General features: G+C 40.4%; 1 protein-coding gene and 1 long non-coding RNA gene across 7 annotated transcripts in view; one reads left to right on the plus strand and one right to left on the minus strand.

The window, feature by feature from the left end:
• Window positions 1–21218, minus strand: part of LOC109865536 (solute carrier family 35 member F5-like) — an 88100-nt gene that overhangs the window by 57659 nt on the left and 9223 nt on the right. For 3 of the 5 annotated variants that reach the window (XM_031793821.1, XM_020453809.2, XM_020453802.2), the window contains exons 8-17: window positions 15083–15273; window positions 12151–12232; window positions 11852–11939; window positions 11695–11759; window positions 11277–11381; window positions 10879–11038; window positions 10176–10266; window positions 9408–9565; window positions 8997–9097; window positions 4233–5876 (exon numbers count right to left, since the gene is read on the minus strand). In XM_031793821.1, the coding sequence (XP_031649681.1) occupies window positions 9016–9097; window positions 9408–9565; window positions 10176–10266; window positions 10879–11038; window positions 11277–11381; window positions 11695–11759; window positions 11852–11939; window positions 12151–12232; window positions 15083–15273 (1022 nt within the window). In that variant the 3' untranslated portion in view covers window positions 4233–5876; window positions 8997–9015. Of the gene's footprint in view, window positions 1–299; window positions 1428–4232; window positions 5877–8996; window positions 9098–9407; window positions 9566–10175; window positions 10267–10878; window positions 11039–11276; window positions 11382–11694; window positions 11760–11851; window positions 11940–12150; window positions 12233–15082; window positions 15274–21218 lie in introns of those variants that run through there. The other 2 variants (XM_020453816.2, XM_031793828.1) reach the window with 2 other exon arrangements.
• On the plus strand, window positions 15876–19531 carry LOC116354412 (uncharacterized). Of its 2 annotated transcripts, none has more exons than XR_004203637.1 (3): window positions 15876–15958; window positions 18530–18666; window positions 19232–19531. It is a non-coding gene; the product is annotated as an uncharacterized LOC116354412 (long non-coding RNA). The 2 variants fall into 2 exon arrangements; XR_004203636.1 differs by lacking the exon at window positions 15876–15958 and adding an exon at window positions 16014–16093.

The raw sequence follows: 21218 nt of genomic DNA on the forward strand, positions 1-21218 counted from the left end.
TATAGTATGCTATGATGTTATTTTGCTATGAAAATAATATAGAATGATTATAGGAGTCTCTATAGTATGTATTTTTGACCTATAATGACTTCAAAATATCCAATAAGATTTCAATAGTATAAATGTTATGCAGCATCTCTATAGTATTCTTAATTTAAATAGCGTTCCTGTATTATTTTCCATATAATTCCACTGAAGTTATTGAAAGAATTCCTACAGGCTATTCCTGTCGGGTTTGTTATAGTATTCTAATTGAAGTGATGAATATTATCCAAGAAAAAACATTTCCTGCAAGCAAAAAAAGAAAGCCAACCAATATTTATTTTATATTCCAACATGGGTATAGCCAGGTTACTTTTAAAGTAGTGTGGATTTTTGGGATGGATACTTTCAATACATTAGATCAATTAAAAACATGTTGCATCTTAGTAAAAAACAGACAAGTAATATTAATGTTAATGTATTTTTTTATATATTTTTTAAATCTATTCAACTGAACATGTTAACCACATGTACAATCCAATATAATAAGTGATGGCCTTGCATCACTGATGTATGTCCCTGGTAAGTTATCAATGAGTGATACTATTAGAAACACAGATTCAATGACATTCAACATACATTCTGTGATCTCCAAATATTGCTCAATTCCAGTGAAACTAAATGCATGCGTTTTAACGGGAAGCTGCACGTCCCTAACATATCTTCACACTGGATGGACCTGAATTAAAGTACGTTGGCCAGGTCACCACTGCAAATGAGAATCAGCTCTCATTATCAATCAGCACAATAACATCAACCAGCTCTTTAAAAAACACCCATAACTAATCTCTCTCATAAGTGTTTGGCAGAGGGACAAGCCATCCATCCACATAAATACATTTACACTTAATATCTTCGAAAGAAAAAGCTTTTTTTGTATCGACCTCTTAACTTTCACACACTTTTTTTTTAAACGAGATGCCTAGAATGCTGTTGATGAACAAACGGTCTGCTTGAATTACATGTGGTTGAACCATTCTAGTGTGTTGTTGATGTGGACACCAAGGAACTTGAAGCTCTCAACCTGCTCCACTACAGCCCCGTCGATGAGAATGTGGGCGTGCTCGGTCCTCCTTTTCCTGTAGTCCACAATCATCTCCTTAGTCTTGGTGACGTTGAGGGATAGGTTGTTATTCTGGCACCACCCGGCCAGGTCTCCGACTTCCACCTTATAGGCTATCTTGTCGTTGATCAGGCCTACCACTGTTGTGTCGTTTGCAAACTGTGATACTGTGATTAGGTTCAGTTGTAGGTGTATCTGTGAGTAGGTGCAGTTGTAGTGTCTACCAATTGATAGTTGAATGCATATTACATGCAAGTGTAATGATAGCACATTATGTTCTATATTTTCAGAGTTGCCAGGTTTGCTCCACAAGGTGAAAAACCTAAAGAGGGAGAGAATGACACACACAACTTCAAAGGGTGTCTGTGTGTTTGGTTTATGCATGATGACCAGAATGAGGAGTAGAGATTGGGAGTAGGAAAGATGAAAGGAGGTGGTTGAATGAATCCCTATTCACTTTCTCGAACTGTCTGTCATATTGTGTGTTCCCAGACATCATGGCTAGTGGATCCACACCCATCTCCAAAACTCACATTGGTGAGAGAGGAAACACAGTTTCTAACCGTGAGTGTGTTTGGTTTAAGCATGATGATCAGAAATATGAGGAGTAGAGATTGAGAGTAAAAAATATGATTAGAAGTTAGAAGGTGGTGGTTGAATGAATCTGTATTAAATCGGTCTGTCATCCTGTGTATTCCCAGACATCATGACTGGTGCATGTACACCCTTCATCCAAACCCCGAAAGCAGCACTCCAAGACATAGCCGTCACAACCCTACGAGACAGCATGGTAGGGTGACTTGAGCTGTACAGCGGGGATGCAAACTAGTCACAATTTGAATACAAAAGCAGGTGTATGAACATTGTAACAATACAGCAAGCAGAAAAATATTGTATGCATGTGCAGTTTTGCTTAATTTAATGTAAATGTTTAATGCATAATATAGTGCAATCATTATTTTTCTTATAAGTGGTTTAATTTATAGAGTGCCATATAGGATTATGCAAAACATATTCACGAAACTATTTCTCGTTAACTACTAAAACTATCTAACGGAGTACAGCAAGCAAACAATTTGAGTCATGGCAGAAAGGACGACGAGAATGGTTTTATAATTCAAATACATTTACTTAAAGGGGTGTTTCATCGAAAAATACTTTTAACCTCCTTAGAACATTTGCTTAAATCAAATCAAATTTATTTATATAGCCCTTCGTACATCAGCTGATATCTCAAAGTGCTGTACAGAAACCCAGCCTTAAGCATTAGCCTTTACCAGATACCGTTTTTAGGCTAGTTGGATCAGTATTTAGAATTCTACAATTATATTTCAAAATGCGACATTTACGATTGTATCTAGAATGTATGAAAAACGATGTATTTATCCTCTCTTTATGCAACAAATGTTGTCTTGTTATTGAATTGCCCAAGAACAATCTGTTTTGCTTTAAAACATGTTACAAAAATCGACCTACTAGAGCTAAAGTTTTCAGTTTGTGTCATCTGGTTGATACTTACTCTTCCTCTTGTTTCAAAGATTTGTAAGTTCTGACTGACCCAAGTCGCGGCTTGGCACAAATTAATTGAAAATTACTTCCTGGATTTTAATGAAAAAAATGACCGAAATCATTTGGGAAATATTAGGCTAGGTAAATATTTTAGGAAAGTAATCTTATTCCTTTAAGAATACTATAGTATGTCCAAATTTCCCATTAGAATATTTCTATAATAATCTTATAGGATCACTATAACATTGCTATAGTTATTGCTATATTTCTACTATAAGAATGCTATATTCTATAGTATGTCCGAGTTAACCACAAGTTTTTGTACGTTTTTTTTTGTTATATACAGTGGGGCAAAAAAGTATTTAGTCAGCCACCAATTGTGCAAGTTCTCCCACTTAAAAAGATGAGGCCTGTAATTTTCATCATAGGTACACTTAAACTATGACAGACAAAATGAGGGAAAAAAAATCCAGAAAATCATATTGTAGGATTTTAAATGAATTTATTTGCAAATTATGGTGGAAAATAAGTATTTGGTCAATAACAAAAGTTTCTCAATACTTTGTTATATACCCTTTGTTGGCAATGACAGAGGTCAAACGTTTTCTGTAAGTCTTCACAAGGTTTTCACACACTGTTGCTTGTATTTTGGCCCATTCCTCCATGCAGATCTCCTCTAGAGCAGTGATGTTTTGGGGCTGTTGCTGGGCAACACGGACTTTCAACTCCCTCCAAAGATTTTCTATGGGGTTGAGATCTGGAGACTGGCTAGGCCACTCCAGGACCTTGAAATGCTTCTTACGAAGCCACTCCTTCGTTGCCCGGGCGGTGCGTTTGGAATAATTGTCATGCTGAAAGACCTAGCCACGTTTCATCTTCAAAGGACACCAGAAACAAAATTGTAGACCTGCACCAGGCTGGGAAGACTGAATCTGCAATAGCTAAGCAGCTTGGTTTGAAGAAATCAACTGTGGGAGCAATTATTAGGAAATGGAAGACATACAAGACCACTGATAATCTCCCTCGATCTGGGGCTCCACGCAAGATCTCACCCCGTGGGGTCAAAATGATCACAAGAACGGTGAGCAAAAATCCCAGAACCACACCCACCGCTCTTAAAAGAGCCTGTGATGATAGGGTAAACTACGATGATCACACTTAGATAAATCTGTATACATCTTTTTAAAAAGAGACCCATTAATAAAGGACAGGAAATTACCAAAACAAAATCTGATTGGACAGAGGAAAAAGTCATCCTTCCACCAAAGTACCTGAGAAAGAAAAAACAACCTTCTTACGATATACGCACATTTCATAAGAACCGATGAAAAAAATACATTTTTGAAAACGCGTTATATATATATACAATGAACTTGTGTATCTGGCACCTCGCCCATCAATAAGAGACTTCAACATGGATGATATGGGGGAAAATCTGATAAATGTTTAGATAGGAAAAAAATGATCAACTTTCATAGGATGTATAGTTCCAGAGTGCCTGGGTTTTTCGCAAGTAAAAATAGGCTACAGGAACCACATGTATGAAACATCCAAATACATCTCACAGCTGGTTTCCTTTGTGCAAGAATCATAGCTGATGGTAATAAAAGCTACTGGCTAGGGTAGATTCTTGTTTATTTTTTTACAATGTGAAAGTAACAACTGAGTTGGACAAAGGTTAAACCTGCACTTGAGGGGCTGAAGTTTTTTTCACTTTACAGGGCAAGTTATTACTTCCTGCAGTTAGCTCAAGTCATAAAATGTCTTCCACAATGGGTGCCGGGCAAACACTCCATAAAGTTCTGTACATAGGTTGACAGCTGTTGGAATAACATGATAACATGCCCTTTGTCATGGTGTACATCAAGGGTTACAGAAGAGACAGTTCACTTTAACTGATCAAACATGTGTTTAAGTCAAATAAAATCATCAATAGAATAAGGGTGAGTGGGTGATTGATTTTCATTTCATGTACTGATCAAACAAAATGTGTCTAAAATACAATTGTTGGACATAGAAACTCTATTATAGCATAGAATTGTCAGTTTTCAACAGGTGAAAGATATTTAATCAAATCAGGTCCCCATTCGTGGCTCTGCAACACACCCCGAAGTGTTAACATTTTCTCTTTAAGACTATGGGAATCTAATTGGATGAAAAATAGTGCTTCTGGAAAATCCATGTACTTGGTCTGTCTTAAATCCTTTTTAGTGTCATAACAGTCAAGACTTTAAAGAACAAAAAGGCTAGATACTCAGAGGGTCTTTGTAGTAGTCATTTTTCAAAATACAAACTAAAGAAAGAATACGTCATTCGAATTTCATGGCGTAGTACAGTATTTACACCTGTTTTGAGATGGTTACTGTTTTCGGTTGGAAAGGCAACAGCATTATAACTTCTGTAGAGCAGCTTAGCTTAGTCGAGGGGTTAATGTCAGTTCCCATTCTAACACATACAAAAGGCTTCATCACAGTTTGCCTTCATGATCCAGCATTACCTGGCTGCCAGGGGCCAGAGATGGAGAGATTTAGAATATGGGGGAGAAATCAAATGCGGTAGTTCATAGGCTGTAATGCCGTCTCCTTATCTGAGATTGCTTGTTCACAGGAACTGCTACTCTGTGTCTCAGAGTGCTGATCAAGGGACAGATCCTCCCTGTCGATAAATCCTTATTCACTATGATCTAAAAGGCAAAACTAATCCTTTATCAATACTTTAACTCTGTGACCATTTGTGAATACGCCCAGATCTCTACATCAGATGTGTAAGTCACCTAATAGCCTGATGATCAAATCCATGACCAACTTGTTCCACCCATACTATTTCTACATTAACGATAATTCATTTTTCCTGCTCCCAAACCTACTCCTGTGAACAAGCAGCGACCCTTTCATTGTTAGAAATTTCTGCCGCTGGAATAACAACCTTGCTCTTCTCCTTATGAAACCACTCTGTCCCTTTATTTAAACGTGTACCAATTGAAGTGGCCATAATTAATCATTGATAAAAGGCCGGCACCTTCAGTACCATCAAGTTTTAATTTTTACACATCCAACACAGCAAAACACACAATCTCAGTCAACGACGAGTCGCATCAACACTGTACAAAGTAAAAAGAGTTCATCTTGTAGAGATGGAACGTCAACTCCACACTGCAGAGAATAAATCGTTTGAATAAGAGGCACTGGACATAGTTCAAAGTCTCTGATTGGTTGCTTCAAGATTGTCACTTCAGCATGCCGCTCCGCACTGTATTCACGATCTGGTGAGAGACAGAAAAAGGTGAGCGTACACCTTGTTTTTCTATTGGAGACAGATGTTTGCAGGTCTCACTGACTTATTCTGATATAAAAAGGGAGATCTGAAAGACATCCATTTCATGTGACTGTTGTTCACATTGTCATATTTTTTAACTTGCCGATATCAGGTCGTTAGATGCCCCAGGGAAGGTCTCAAACGCATTGTGACTAAAGCTGTGTTGCCCATCTACCGGAAGTTGATGCTGTTGCTATGCAACTTCTTGTTAGCTTAGCTTGTTAGCATACAACTTCATTAACAATATCCATTGAGAACACACAACTATACCACTTAGCTATGCTAAGAATGACGTGAATAATCAAGTCAATAAACCCTGGGTAGTTAGATAGCATATAGTTAATATACTGGTAAGTTCTATATATTAGTAGCCAACTAATGTTAGGACGGTATCTAGCTAACATACCGGTACATAAAAGCAACTGCTGTAATGATATGCTACGTGCTTCGTAAGGTTAGAGAAGTTAACAAATTAACAAACCAATAAGCATACTACATACTACAATTTAAGTCACATATAGAACGGTTAGTGCAGTTAGTATGAGTATTCAAACACAGCTTTAGTCATCATTGTTGCTATGATAACCACTGACAGCCTCCAGCTGGTTGCGTTGAGAAAAAAAAAACCTTGCTACATAATCATCAGCATAAATTCAGCAGAATACTAGCTGCATGTCTACCTTGGTAAAAGGGGGAGGGTATTTATCAGACAAATCCTCGATAGTCTGGAAGCTCAGAATAAGTACTCAATGGTTAGCTCTAACACAGCATTCACCAACAGCACCTCTACGAGACACCATGTCTTCATTTAAAATGTATTGAAAACCCTAAAAAGGGAAAACTAATTACTTCTTTTCACATGGTGAAATCCAGATTCCTTGGAGTAGGTGGGCGATGGTCTTATCTAAAATATTTACTTGTCCTTCCTCTCTCACTCAATACTGTCTAAACATTGAAGTAGATAAATGCACGACAGATGTTCAAAGACAAAACAATTACATGATTATAGGAAGTGAGTGAATCCAGTGTTTTCCAGATGATAAGTGGCAAATATCATTGGACAAATAGGAGATTTGTGTCAAATTAAATGTTAGTTACATGCGCCGAATACAACGGGTGTAGAACTTACAGTGAAATGCTTACTTACGAACCCCTAACCGACAGAAAGTAGTATGTACATGTAGGTAGAGTTAATTAAAGTGACTATGCATAGATGACAAGAGAGTGGCAGTGGTGTGGGGAGGGGGGTGTGGCAATGTGAATAGTCTGGGTAGCCATTTGACTAGATGTTCAGGAGTCTTATGGCTTGGGGGTAGAAGCTGTTTAGAAGTCTCTTGGACCTAGACTTGGAGCTCCGGTACCACTTGCCGTGTGGTAGCAGAGAGAACAGTCTATGACTAGTGTGGCTGGAGTCTGACAATTTTTAGGGCCTTCCTCTGACACCGCCTGGTATAGAGGTCCTGGATGGCAGGAGGCTTGGCCACAGTGATGTGCTGGGCCGTTCGCACTACCCTCTGTAGTGCCTTGCAGTCGGAGGCCGAGCAGTTGCCAAACCAGGTAGTGATGCAACCAGCCAGGATGCTCTCAATGGTGCAGCTGTAGAACCTTTTGAGGATCTGAGGACCCATGCCAAATATTTTCAGTCTCCTGAGGGGCAATAGGTTTTGTCGTGCCCGCTTCACGACTGTCATGGTGTGCTTGGACCATGTTAGTTTGTTGATGATGTGGACACCAAGGAACTTGAAGCTCTCAACCTGCTCCACTGCAGCTCCGTCGATGAGAATGGGGGCGTACTCAGTCCACAATCATCTCCTTTGTCTTGATCAGATTGAGGGAGACGTTGTTGTCCTGGCACCACACAGCCAGGTCTCTATCCTCCTCCCTATAGGCGGTCTCGTTGTTGGTCAGAGGAGGGTTTTTTATAAGTTTCCAGGTTAGGGTCCCGATCCTTGAAAGCAGCAGCTCTAGCCTTTAGCTCAGCGTGGATGCTGTCTGTAATCCATGGTGTCTGGTTGGGGTACGTACGTACAGTCACTGTGGGGACGACGTCATCAATGCACTTATTGAAGCCAATGACAGATGTGGTGTACTCCTCAATGCCACTGGAGGAATCCTGGAACATATTCCAGTCTGTGCTAGCAAAACTGTCCTGTAGCTTAGCATCTGCTTCATCTGACCACTTTTTTATTGATCTAGTCACTGGTGCTTCATGCTTTCATTTTTGCTTGTAATCAGGAGGAGAGAATTATGATCAGATTTGCCAAATGGAGGGCGAGGGAGAGCTTTGTATGCATCTCTGTGTGTGGAGAATAGGTGGTCCAGCTCTTTTCTCTCTGGTTGCACATTTAACGTGTTGATAGAAGTTAGGTAAAACTGATTTAAGTTTCCCTGCATTAATGTCCCCGGCTACTAGGAGCACCGCCTCTGGGTGAGCATTTTCTTGTTTGCTTATGGCGGAACACAGCTCATTCAATGCTATCTTAGTGCCAGCCTCTGACTGTGGTGGTATGTAAACAGCTACAAAGAATATAGATGAGAACTCTCTCGGTAGGTAATGTGGTCTGCAGCTTATCATGATAAACTCTACCTCAGGCGAGCAATAGCTCAAGACTTCCTATCGATATCGTTCACCAGCTGATGTTTACAAAAATACATAGACCAGACAGTGCTGTACCGGCAGGATAGAACATCGTATAACCAGCCAGCTGTATGTTGATATTGCTGTCATTCAGCCACGACTCCTTGATCCACAAGATGTTACAGTTTTTAATGTCCCGTTGGTAGTTTAATCTTCCCAATAACTTGTCCATTTTATTGTCCAAAGAATGCATGTTTGCGAGCAGAATTGAAGGGAGTCAGGTTTATTATTTATTACTGTGCCTATGTTTGTGTTGCTTCACAGTCCCCACTGTTCCATAACGTGTTTTTTTAATCTGTTTTTTTAAATCAAATTTTACTTCTTGCATCAGTTACTTGATGTGGAATAGAGTTCCATGTAGTCATGGCTCTATGTACGTAACCTCAGATTGTAACAGGACATAGAACATTTTAATTTGTGTCTCCTTACCCTGTGACTGGCTGGTGGATCACGAGCTGAAGCTTTCGTTGTCATGGGAGACAGTGTGTAAGGGAATAAGGCTTTCACACTGTTCACTGTCCTCTGGCAATCTGAGGGAAGAGGCCATGACCATGATCATAATCACTACCTGAATGGGAACAACTAGCATTCAGATAAGAATTGAGTGCAATCACAATATATCAAATTAGCTCCATAAACGCAAAATAATTGAAATACAATCCCAGCAAGCCTAATGGCAACTAACACTATCCATTGTCCATGATTCAACGGGGCACATTTCAATTTGGGCAAATGTAAGTGTGTGTGTACACAATTACTGTGAAAATCAAACCTTACAAAGCATTGGCCAAGTAAACAGTAGGCAACAATACAAAGAGTAGCAAGTGTTTTTCCCAGTACCTTTGAATCCGATGTTTCGAGCGGCATATGAAGGCAAACACTCTTCGTAGCCCCACCATGACGGGGTCCCAGTTGTTGTAGTGACATAACAGAGTGGCGATGAAGAAGGAGAGGAAGACGGGAACCGCTCCAGCGAAAAACAGCCAGGAGAAACTCACCTGGGGACCGAAATATAGCAATAAAGAATGTGATAGCCGCTTATATAGTACACCTATAGATGTACAGCAAGTGCCAGCTGCCTAACAGTGGGTCAAAAATATTCCAATACTTGCAATAAAGCTACATGTATAACAATCACCACCATCTCAGAAGGGTGGCTTCTTACAAGATGAGTGCATTGTACTTGAACTTCAGTGTTACTAGCTAGCATGTCATGTATTTATGAAATGAGAGTTGTTGACTTGACATCTCAACAGACTGGATATCCAACATCAGAAGCATGGGAGTTTTCTAACTATTGGCACAAAAAAACCATGATATTTTTAAACTTCAAATTATGTTATATCCCATGCAATCTACTAAGGGAATTGCTTCTAAGGCTTCAAAGTTAGATCCCCACAGGCAGACAGACAAAGCTCACTCATAACCTTGCTAGATGATACCCTGTCATAAAATTCATTACGCTAAGTGCCATGTGACAAAGCATCCATCACAAACCAATTCCACTTTATTTGACCTATAAACTGACACACCACCTTTTGTAGAGCAGCCATGCTCAATGGTGTGATGGCAACATAGACATGCAGTAATAATAGTGCCCCCTCTTACCTTCTGCATGCATATGTCTGCTATGATCGACAGTGGGATGGTGAGGCTGAGGGCCAGAGTGCCTATGAGGGAGGAGGTGAGGAAGCAGCCCCTATGGAGAGAACACACAACATTATATTGAACACACAACAAGGTTACAATTAAATCAAATGCAAAAATGCTCCTCTTACGCAATAAATTAAAAAGGTATCACTTGGCATAACGCTGCATATCACACTATAGCCCCGTGGTCACCAACAGGTCGATCTCCTACTGCGCTGGCCAATCGGATTGCTCAAATCACCGTGCCTACAGCTTCCATGACCAAAATTGGATACCAGCCTACTGAGATTTCATAACTTTCAAAACCATGACCAGAGAAAGACTGTTCATGAATACAGCAAAGAGCTGCTGTTTTTAGGAGTGCGTTCATGTCTAGGTTTTTATTCAGTCCCATCAACACTTTTTATTCATCATCATTACATAACATGCTTCTCCATACTTCCACTCATGCTGCAGCTGCAATGAATGAGGAGCCAAGTGTATCGATATGCCTGCGTTTTTTAAATATTATCAGCGTGTCATGTCTATTTTAATATTGAGGAATATTTCACTTCCTTTGGTCATAGGAACAACATGAATTTGTGAATTTGTGAATACATATGCGGTCATTCAATCAATCAAACCAATCAATCCATTCATTCATTCATCAACCGAGACGCACCAGAGCCAGAGGAACTCGGAGAGCACAGTGCCGATGAGGCCGTTGATGAGGATGTAGGTCCACACTAGCTTACTGGGCAGCTCAAAGGCCTCAAAGCCTGTGTAGTGAAGCACAAGGAAGCCTGGCCATAGGAGGAGCAGGTTGAACAACCCCACAAATCCTAAGAGAAGATGACAACTTCATTAATACTGATGTGTTGACATTTAGTGCTATTTGCAGGTGAAAATGTTATATATTACATATTACAAACATTTAATTGAATATAATTACTTTATACACAATTCAGGATCATTATATGGAGTTATATCAGTGAAAAGAGCATCTGAAAATCAGCAACAGACCAAGCTGCCACACCTGACTCTAGTAAGATGTTTAAGACCTAACTATGATCTCCTTACCAAAGAACATAGGGATGTCCAGCTTGTCCTCCCGGTCCACCTTCCTCTTGATCATGACGATGTAGACCGCGTACAGCGCAGCCCCAGCCACCGACCACAGGGAGCCTGAACATGACACGACTTCATCATGTTATGTTATGCTAATTACATCCCCTTTGTCATGGTTACTCTCAAAATGCTTTTTTTTCTGCAATGCAAGCAAACGTGACATCGTGGATGATTTCATGCTTAAATAATACATTGTATTTATATAGCACATTTCTAGGACACAAATCAAGTACAGTACAAGACATGACAAATAGACACAATATGAAGAGGGATAGAAAAGTAACAGGAGGAAGGAAAAAAGACAAACAAAAACAAAAAAAGGTTTTGAGGAAGGATGTTTATCTGGAGCACTTCTTATCTCCATTGTTACCTGTAGCACCTTTCCCGTCGGGGCTGTCCATGCTGGAAAAACTGACCAGGGCCACTCCTCCCATGCTATGGGGAAAGGGACCAGACAAACAATGTAACTACAGATAGTAGTAAGAAGCCAGAGTAACTACAATTATTCAGCTGATATCATGGCTTACCACAGAGCCACAGCTAAAAGCTTGGACAGAGTAAAGCGGTCACTGCTGTTACTGGGAAATACGGCCGCCAGGATGAGGGTGAAGAGACCTGGCGAGACAAATACTAGCGTGAATACCAACAACCTGTACAAGGTAAACACCCATTCTGTTTTCTAACAACGTAATATTTCTTTGCAACAAAGTTTTTACAAAGGAACAATAATGACATTTCTATTTTATACATCCATGTTTTTTTTCCCATTGTAAGATCCTACATGTAAAATTAGCTGAGTAAAGTCATATTTAGTGTACGGACTCACCTGAAGTGGAGGACAGAACGTTCACTATGGCAACCGGAGTGTCAGACAGGGCCTCTTGGTAGGAGAGGTTGGCTAGGAACCACTGAGGGAGAGCAGGAGGGGGATACGGGTCAGCATGACACACTTCTAATGTGTACCAAATTACGGTAGATTGACGATTACTCATGTGTGTAGTCTTCCCTCAGCTCTGAGTCATTGCTCATGTGGGAAATGAGTGATGATACAAAGATTTGTTTACAAGCGCAAAGTTTGTAAGATAAACGAGTTCAGGATTCTGCATGCATAATGTGTTATTTTACACTAATTTACACTATTCATGAAGGGCAAACCCCAAAGCCATGACTTGTTGGGGGGGGGGGGGGTCATTCCACCTCAAAAAGCACAAGAAAGAGGTTAGACACCCGCCATCTCAGATGGTTCTTAAATAGTTTCTGTAGTTAAAAACAGATAAGACTCCTGTAACATTTTGTTGAAATATAATTTGATCTCTGAGAAATTAAGCAAACTGATCGCACCCAAATTGGCCACTTTAAATGTTAGGATTCATATAATATTCAATACATTAAAATAACATCCGATTTGGACCTCCAAAAAATTCTCACAATGAGTAAGACATGATGATTCCAAAATAAATGGTAAAAAGCCACCCACGAAACCCCCACGCCAATCCCACCCTAACAACGAGTATATACAGTCGTGGCCAAAAATATTGGCACCCTTGTAATATTTTCAAATAATGCACCATGACTATTGAAAAAATATTTTGGTATCCACATATCATGTCTTCGGTTTGCAGTTGAACAAAACAAGAATAATTTACAACATCTTCGCTTATTCCACAAAGAAGTCCTAATATGACCCAGACAATATTATTGGCACCGTCTGGAAGTAGTTACAAATAATTTGATTTCAAGCAGGTGATTCTTCTTTACTTTGGAATTAAACTCACCTGGGGTGCCTGCAATATAAAAACACACTAATTCAAACAGTTTTAATAGAGAAAACGACTCATTCTCCCTGCTCTGTGTTACTGTGTGTACCGCAATGAGCATGGAAAAAATAAAAAATGAATTATCTGAAGAGGTCAGACAATAATATATTTTAAAGTGTTTTTTAATTGTATTTAACTAGGCAAGACACTTAGGGACAAATTCTTATTTACAATAACAGCCTACCGGGGAACAGTGGGGCAGAACGACAGATTTTTACCTTGTTAGCTCTGGGATTCGATCCAGCAACCTTTCAGTTACTTGCCCAATGCTCTCGACAATCTCAAATCTCCAGAAACCTTGATGTTCCTGTTTCCACCGTACATAATGTTATCAATATGTTTAAGGCCCATGCCTCTGTAACCAACCTCCCTGGACATTGGTGCAAGAGGAAACTCGATGGAACCGGAGGATTGGTGGAGAAAGCACCTCGATCAACTGCCACACAGATTCAAGTCATTCAGACCCAAGTTAAGAGAGTTAACTCGCACCATCCGACGCCAACTCAATGAATGGATTTGTGCCACAAATGCAAAAAAGTTTGCATTTGAAACAGAGGGTAGGTAAACAAAACCAAAGCATGGGTGACATGTCTGGTGAGTATGCAGGCCATGGAAACCTGAGACATTTTCAGCTTCCAAGAATTGTGTACAGATCCTTGCAACATGTGGCCGTGCATTATCATGCTGAAACACAGGCGATGGCAGCGGATGAATGGCGCGACAATGTGCCTCAGGATCTCGTCACGGTATCTCTGTCCATTCAAATTGCCATCGACAAAATACAATGGTTTTCAATGTCCTTAGCTTACACCATACCATAACCCCTCCGCCACCATGGGGCACTCTGTTCACAACATTGACTTCAGCAAACCACTCGCCCACAAGAGGCCATACACGCTGTCTGCCATCTGCCCGATTCAGTTGACACCAGGATTCATCTGTGAAGAGCACACTTCTCCAGCGTGTCAGTAGCCATCGAAGGTGAGCATTTCCCAACTCAAGTCGGTTATGATGCCGAACTGCAGTCAGGTAAAGACCCTGGTGAGGATGATGAGCACGCAGATGAGCTTCCCAGAGACGGTTTATGACAGTTTGTGCAGAAATTCTTCAGTTGTGCAAACCCACAGTTTCATCAGCTGTCTGGGTGGCTGGTCTTAGACGATGCGGTATGTGAAGAAGCCAGATGTGGAGGTTCTGGGCTGGCGTGGTTACACGTGGTCTGTGGTTGTGAGGCCGGTTGGACCTACTGCGAAATTTTCTAAAATGACAGAGATGGCTTACGGTAGAGAAATTAACATTCAATTCTCTGGCAACAGCTCTGGTGGACATTCCTGCAGTCCGCATGTCAACTGCACGCTCCCTCAAAACTTGAGGCATCTGTGGCATTGTGCACATTTTAGAGTGGCCTTTGATTGTTCCCAGCACAAGGTGCATCTCTGTAATGATCATGCTGTTTAATCAGCTTCTTGATATGCCACACCTGTCAGGTGGATGGATTATCTTGGCAAAGGAGAAATGCTCACTAAAAGGGATGTACACAAACTTGTGCGCAAAATTTGAGAGAAACCCTGGGGGTATTCTTCAGCAAACACACTGCAGCAAAATTAGTGGTACTAGCAGCAATAACTCATTAATGATAATAATAAACTGTGTAGTTAACTCACCTACTACTGACACTTAACAGCAATGTGACAAGTTTAACTACTTAGATTAAGTTGACAGACATACATTTTTTTTTGAAAAAAAGCCTTTATTGCCTTAGGCAATTGAACCAAATCTCAAATGTATATACTCCAAAGATGTATTTAAGATACTGACTTTTCTTCCTCCAACTTAATACGCAGGTGCCCAGCTAGTATACTAAAGTTTGAGAGTCTACCAAGTTAATAAGTCTACAGACACTAACAACACAAGTTCCCACACTCTAAAATTTATACTCACCACAAAACAGAAGAAGAAGCTGATCTTGGCCACGTCGGTGACGGTGAGCTTGCCCACAGTGCGGAGCATGGACTCCTGGTCCTTGGCGGCGGGGAAGGACATACGGGACAGCTTGGCTTCCAGGGCCTGTGTAGATGGGAGCTGGCGCACCTCCATGATGTTGCTGAAGCGCACCCGCTGTTTTTTAGAGGCTGAGAGGCGGGAGGATAGAGGGGTGCAGAGAGAGCGAGAGAGATCAGTGTTTTAGGCCTTTGTGTCTTTGTATAAGAAGTTAATAAAGTGGTAGCTAGATGGATCACAGCATGACAAATGAAATTAACGAGACAATGAACCCTTCATCTAACGCATGCTTTTATTCTACTTGTGTAAAAAAGCAATGAGTATTTAGCACAGCCGTTTTCTAAAAAGCATCCGGTGCCGTATACTGGGCTTGTGGCACAAAAATAGCATGGGATTGAATTGGGCAGCTTTGATTGGACACTTGAAAGTGTAGGAGCCTGGAAGCAAAGATGTACGTAATCTCCAAATGTACTATAATCATTCTATAACGATCGACAGAGAAATATGTAATCGTTTCATAATGAGAAACAATAGAGGAAACTAAGCCAGAGGGTCACTCAAAAGGTCAGACCCAGTTCTCGTGAGTCAACCTTTTCTTTCAACTCACTCATGGGTCAAACTTGAGGGCCATCCCATCGCACAGCTCATCAGAAACACTACACCAAACATCTCGTTAGATGTAAAATTACGCAAAGACGACCTCCTAGGCAAAAAAAAATTCTAAATTACTTCGATTTCTTGATTCGTTTTTAGATTAATTCTGATTAAGTATATACTGGCTATTTTGTTGCTATGGCATTCCAAGAGGGACAAACGGTAATATTGCCACTTTTTTTTCTATATTTTCAAGTGAAGGTCTTTTAATAGAGTATGCGAGACAGAGACGTTAGCGTCGCCTAGCCGAGTTCTGCTAGGAGCAAACCGAACCTAATATGTGGGCGCCTTAAAAAGGTACATTTCACGGTGTTATATAAATAATATTTTGCATTCCCTCTCCAGTATGAAACACCAACAACGGCTGCTCTATTTAACTATATATGTACTACATGTAATTTGCGTCATAAAAAATGTTGAATTTTCTCACTCCACGCATATATGAGCGTTTTAGAATCCCACCAGTAGAAACGGACCAGCTACATTTCCTGGTTGTAAGCAAACCACAAAGAGGACAGCCCCGTGGAGGTGTATAGAATGATGTGAGACATATCAAAATGCCGGTCTGTTGCCAGCACTTTCAGTAAGAGGACTTCGAAACAGACCCGTAATCTCAATTGATGGGGTTGCCATGTCATCAAACTTTGAAAAGTGATGCTATTCCATCGATGTTCTTCTTCACTTCAAAGAGGAAGGCATCAGCCAACATTAGCGCAGTATAAAATAAGTCAAGCTAACGTTAACGTTACCTGGCTAACGAACTACATGTGTTTATCTAAACCAACATCTAGCTAGCTTTCATAATACGCTGGCAAGACATTCCAAATAATATGAATGTAATTAACCAGCTGCTATCTGGTGATGTGACTTGTAACCTTGCAAGTTAACCTTAGGTTACATTAGCTCGCTAGCCAACTGCCGCAGAGGATAATATGACTAACATTGTGTTGTATTTAGAGTCCGATCCCATCAACAAATGCAGTGGCATCAACATCAAGCTCAGTACCCGGAACATCTATCACCTAAAATCGCACGGAAAACGGTACAGGAGCGCCAAGTCTAGGACCAACAGGCTCCTTACCGGAGCGCCAAGTCTAGGACCAACAGGCTCCTTAACAGCTTCTACCCCCAAGCCATAAGACTGCTGAACAATTAATCAAATGGCCACCGGAATATGTACATTAGATACATTTTTCCATGACTCAATGATGAAGAAATAAATATACTGGAGCTAGGCATAAACATAGTCTGTGTCTTGTCACAGCTGGTGTGTTTACAAATGGGCTACAACTTCTACTGTAGTTCTCTCTGTATTGTGGAGGCATAGTTGATTGAAGGCTTGAAGACTAAATTTGAGAAAAGGCAGTATCAGTAAGGGGGTGGGTGGATATAGTACCTTGTTTGAGTGTCTATTGATGGCACCGCCCATGGCGGCAGACTGACGAGGGTGGCATTTTCTGAGCTAGACGCACCAACAACACATAAAGCCTCACATAATTCTGCCCCAAAACAACAAAAACGGTCTCTCAACCAATGGTATATGGGCTTTTTAGGTGAGCGCTGATGCCTCCCTGTGATAAGCAGTGCCCACTTTGTCAAAGGCGCAGTTAGGAGAGGTCGCAGCGGTGCTCCACCAACGTTCCGTCCAAAAAATAATCTAACATAAATCATATAGCAGATAGGATGTGGTAGATAGAGCATGTGGACTTTTTCTGTAGCCTACAGGCTGGAGATAAAATGTAATGAGATGGACACCTTTAACATCATGCAGGTTTCTCCGATCAAATAGCCTAACCTAAATGGCGCTCAATCAAAAGAAAATGTGCTGTAATGTTAACATATCCTAAAAAGAGGACAGGTCAAAGTAAAATGGACAATCTGGAATGGACAATCACAACTGTTGTCCAGGTGTTTTACCCCATTGTCATGATCAGTGGTCTCAAGTTTTAATCTGTACATTTTTGACAAGCTGAGCATAGCGAAAAATTAAATACTTCTGCATTTCCCACTGTGTAAACACATTGCAAATAGGCTCACGATAACTCCTGATAAAGTTGGGTAGCTGATATTAAGAGCTTAATTAGGCCAATTGATTATTCACAGGAATCAGGACCAATAAAGCCAATACTACAGACAGTCGGCCTACCACATGGATGGGCATTCATAAAATTACATTGTGGGCAGACATGGTAAACTACACCCCAGTAAGCACAAGCCAACGTCTTGGAAGGTAGGCTTACCACATGGATGGGCATTCATAAACTGTAGGCTCGTAAGCATGGACCGATGCCTTTTAGATGTTTATTTTTGTTCAGTTCGGACCGGCCTCGATTTCCACATCCACTGGTCCGGTCCGGACCAAACATGAACCAATCACAGACGTCTATGTTTGGTTCAAATTTTGTCTGGTCTGGACCAGCCTTGATTTGGGCCAAAAATGTAATTTCAGAACAAAAAATATGCCCGATTTCAACAACCGAAAAAAATGGTATTTTTTTTACTTCTGGAAAAATATGTATTTTAAACATTCGAAAAATACTTTTTCACCTTTCATTCTGAACCTAAATCGAACATAACTTCAATGTCATTTTGTTACTGGGACTATTCTAGTTTTGCAGGGGGCCTGCGTTTTTCGGTTTCGCCTTGGGCGGCAGAACAGCAAGGACCAGCCCTGATTGATGGGAACAAAGTAGTAAGATGTTGGCTAATCACTGACTACTGTGTGTCCTACAGACTAATCCTTCTGCTGCTGCTAATGACCTTGACACCAGTTTTAGTAGTACAGAGCCCGTAGACCCATTTGATGAAAGCTTTCAACCTAGAATAAGCTCAACCTCATCTGATTTTGAAACAAGCCAGGACAGCCAAAGGTATTTATGAAAGCACAATACCCTCAAACAAAATAGCCATTATAAAATGGGTGGTTCAAGCCCAGCATTATGTTTGTAACCAGTTTAAAAATAGCAATAAGGCACCTCGGGGGCTTGTGATGTATGGCCAATATACCATGGCTAAGGGCTGTGTCGTAGCACTCCGTGTTGCGTCGTGCTTAAGAACAGCCCTTAGCCGTGGTAAATTAGCCATATATATCACACCCCCTTGGCCTTATTGCTTAAATATACTAAACGGTCTACAAGACCTCCTCAAACTTTTTACACCTTTGCAGTCAGTTCTTTGGCATGGGGGAGAGGGGCTGTTAGTATACTCTCCTAGCCTATTCACACTGTAGGTGATCATACACAACTAGTCAAGTCCCCCTCAAACGTCTCACATCTTTGCTAACAGCCCATTTCAATGCCCCATTATTGACTCTGAGTGTAACCAAACACATACCAGTCTACTGTACAATTTTTTTGTGTACAGATGAACATGATTTAGTGTATGGCTACACATCCTCATGATCAGTCTTCATGTTTTATACATCCTCATGATCAGTCTTCAGGTCAAAGCAGTGGGTGGTGAAGAACATCGCCAACGCCTGCTAACCAGCTGCCATTACCCAAAACACAAGAGGTTCAACCAGGTGAAGAACATTCTGGAACCTGCCTGGAACATTAAACCAAAACAACATCCATATTCAGTTAGACTGATGTAGTATAATATAGAATGCCTTGTATGCTCACAACTGCATTGCGGTATAGAGATTGCTAGCTGTTGTACATAATATTTTGTGTGTACTGACAAGTGACTAAATGATTCCAGCTGCATCTGAAACCAATAAAGTGTTGACTTCAACTTCAGGATCAATTCATTGTGATATTCATATAATGTATTTGGATAAACTAGCTACAATCCTATTGCTAAAACAAATGATGCAGTGCGTTGGTTAATCATGTAAAATAATTTGTTGGCAAGTAAACATGTTTCAATATAGCATATAAGTAGACATGGCTTGTAATCAAGACAGCGTTTATTTGCTCTGGAGACAGATGAGTTTACACAGCAGTATGCAGGAACAGTTATGTGAATGTATGGCATACAGTAGAAGAAAGATACCATTAACGCTTATAACACTAGTTCTAAAAAGGGAATACTTGCATATGGTGTGTTTGGGTGGTGCAGTGAGGTGTTCGGAGTCACTTTGATACAAGGGACGATTGTTGTTATCGGACCTTTCACATCTCTTGAGAGTCAACTTCTTTGTGTCCAAGCGGTATCGTCTGTGAGAAAGGCAAAAACCACTATTAGACATTCATAGGCAATCCCTGTGTACTGTTTGTATTCCTACTGTAGCAGCATGGTGTAGAATGAGACATCCCACAGACACACTCTAGCTAGCTAGAACACACAGGTATCGTTACTCCAAGACTAATATGAGTCATAAAGCCAAAGTCATTTCTTTACTCTCTGCCATCATCATCAAAACCCTTCTCCAGTTTTGCTCTTAAATGACAGGCACTGAGGCTAACTAGGCTAGTTGGTTAACTAGCTATAACGTTAGACTACAGTACATTTTAGGTATAGCAAAACACAGCTAGCTTGGCTTGTAGTGATACTAGCAAGCCCACTTATTGCCGAATCAATCATTAAATTGTACTGTACTGAACAACACTGCCACGAGTCAAATGAATGGTTATGTTGCTACCTGGCTACTGACAGCAAAACAACTTACTCGTTTGTTACTTGCCCTCCTGAGTCCTGGTCCAGCTGGTCTAAGCTGCCACCGCTGCTTGCAGCACTCGTAATTATTATTTATCCCTGCTGTGTCAACTTGTCTTCAGTGTATTCCGACTCAAATAAATAGGGTTGCATGTTCCTAAAGAAAAAATAAACATTGTCCAGCTCTTCATGGAAAGAGGAATCATCAGTAGCAGCCATTAGCTCGGTTTCCGCCAATTGGCGACAGATTTTCATGAAAAAATAATCTGCATTAAGAAAATATGCGCATTTTACCACCAGTGGTGCGTTTACACCAAACAGACTAGTGGATAAAAATGTGCGCACGATGACGTAGTGCACACAAAATTGACTTTTTATGTACCGAACAAAAATCGAAATGTTCAATGTGTTTCCATGACATTTTCAACTCTACCGATAGTTTTGTCACAAAAACTTTTATGGTAAATAAGAATGTTTCTAATCACTTCTACATTAATGTGATTGCTACCATGATTATGATAATCCTTAATGAATCGTGAATAACAATGAGTGAGAAAGTTAAATGCAGAAATATCATACTCCCAAGGCTAACCTTTCATCAGTGTGGGGGGGGGGGAAATCTAACTTTCTCACTCATTCACAATTCATTCAGGACTATCCGTAATCATGATAGCATACACATTAATGTAGAAGTGTTTAGAAACATATTCTGTTTGTATTTACAATGAAAGTGACTCAATAAATGATTTTACAATTCATTTCTATTGGGTACAAAATAATCTGAAACACAACCACAACAAACAACAAATGCATCCAACAAGTT

The sequence above is a fragment of the Oncorhynchus kisutch genome, linkage group LG2 (assembly GCF_002021735.2).
Source record: "Oncorhynchus kisutch isolate 150728-3 linkage group LG2, Okis_V2, whole genome shotgun sequence".
Lineage (NCBI taxonomy): Eukaryota > Metazoa > Chordata > Actinopteri > Salmoniformes > Salmonidae > Oncorhynchus > Oncorhynchus kisutch.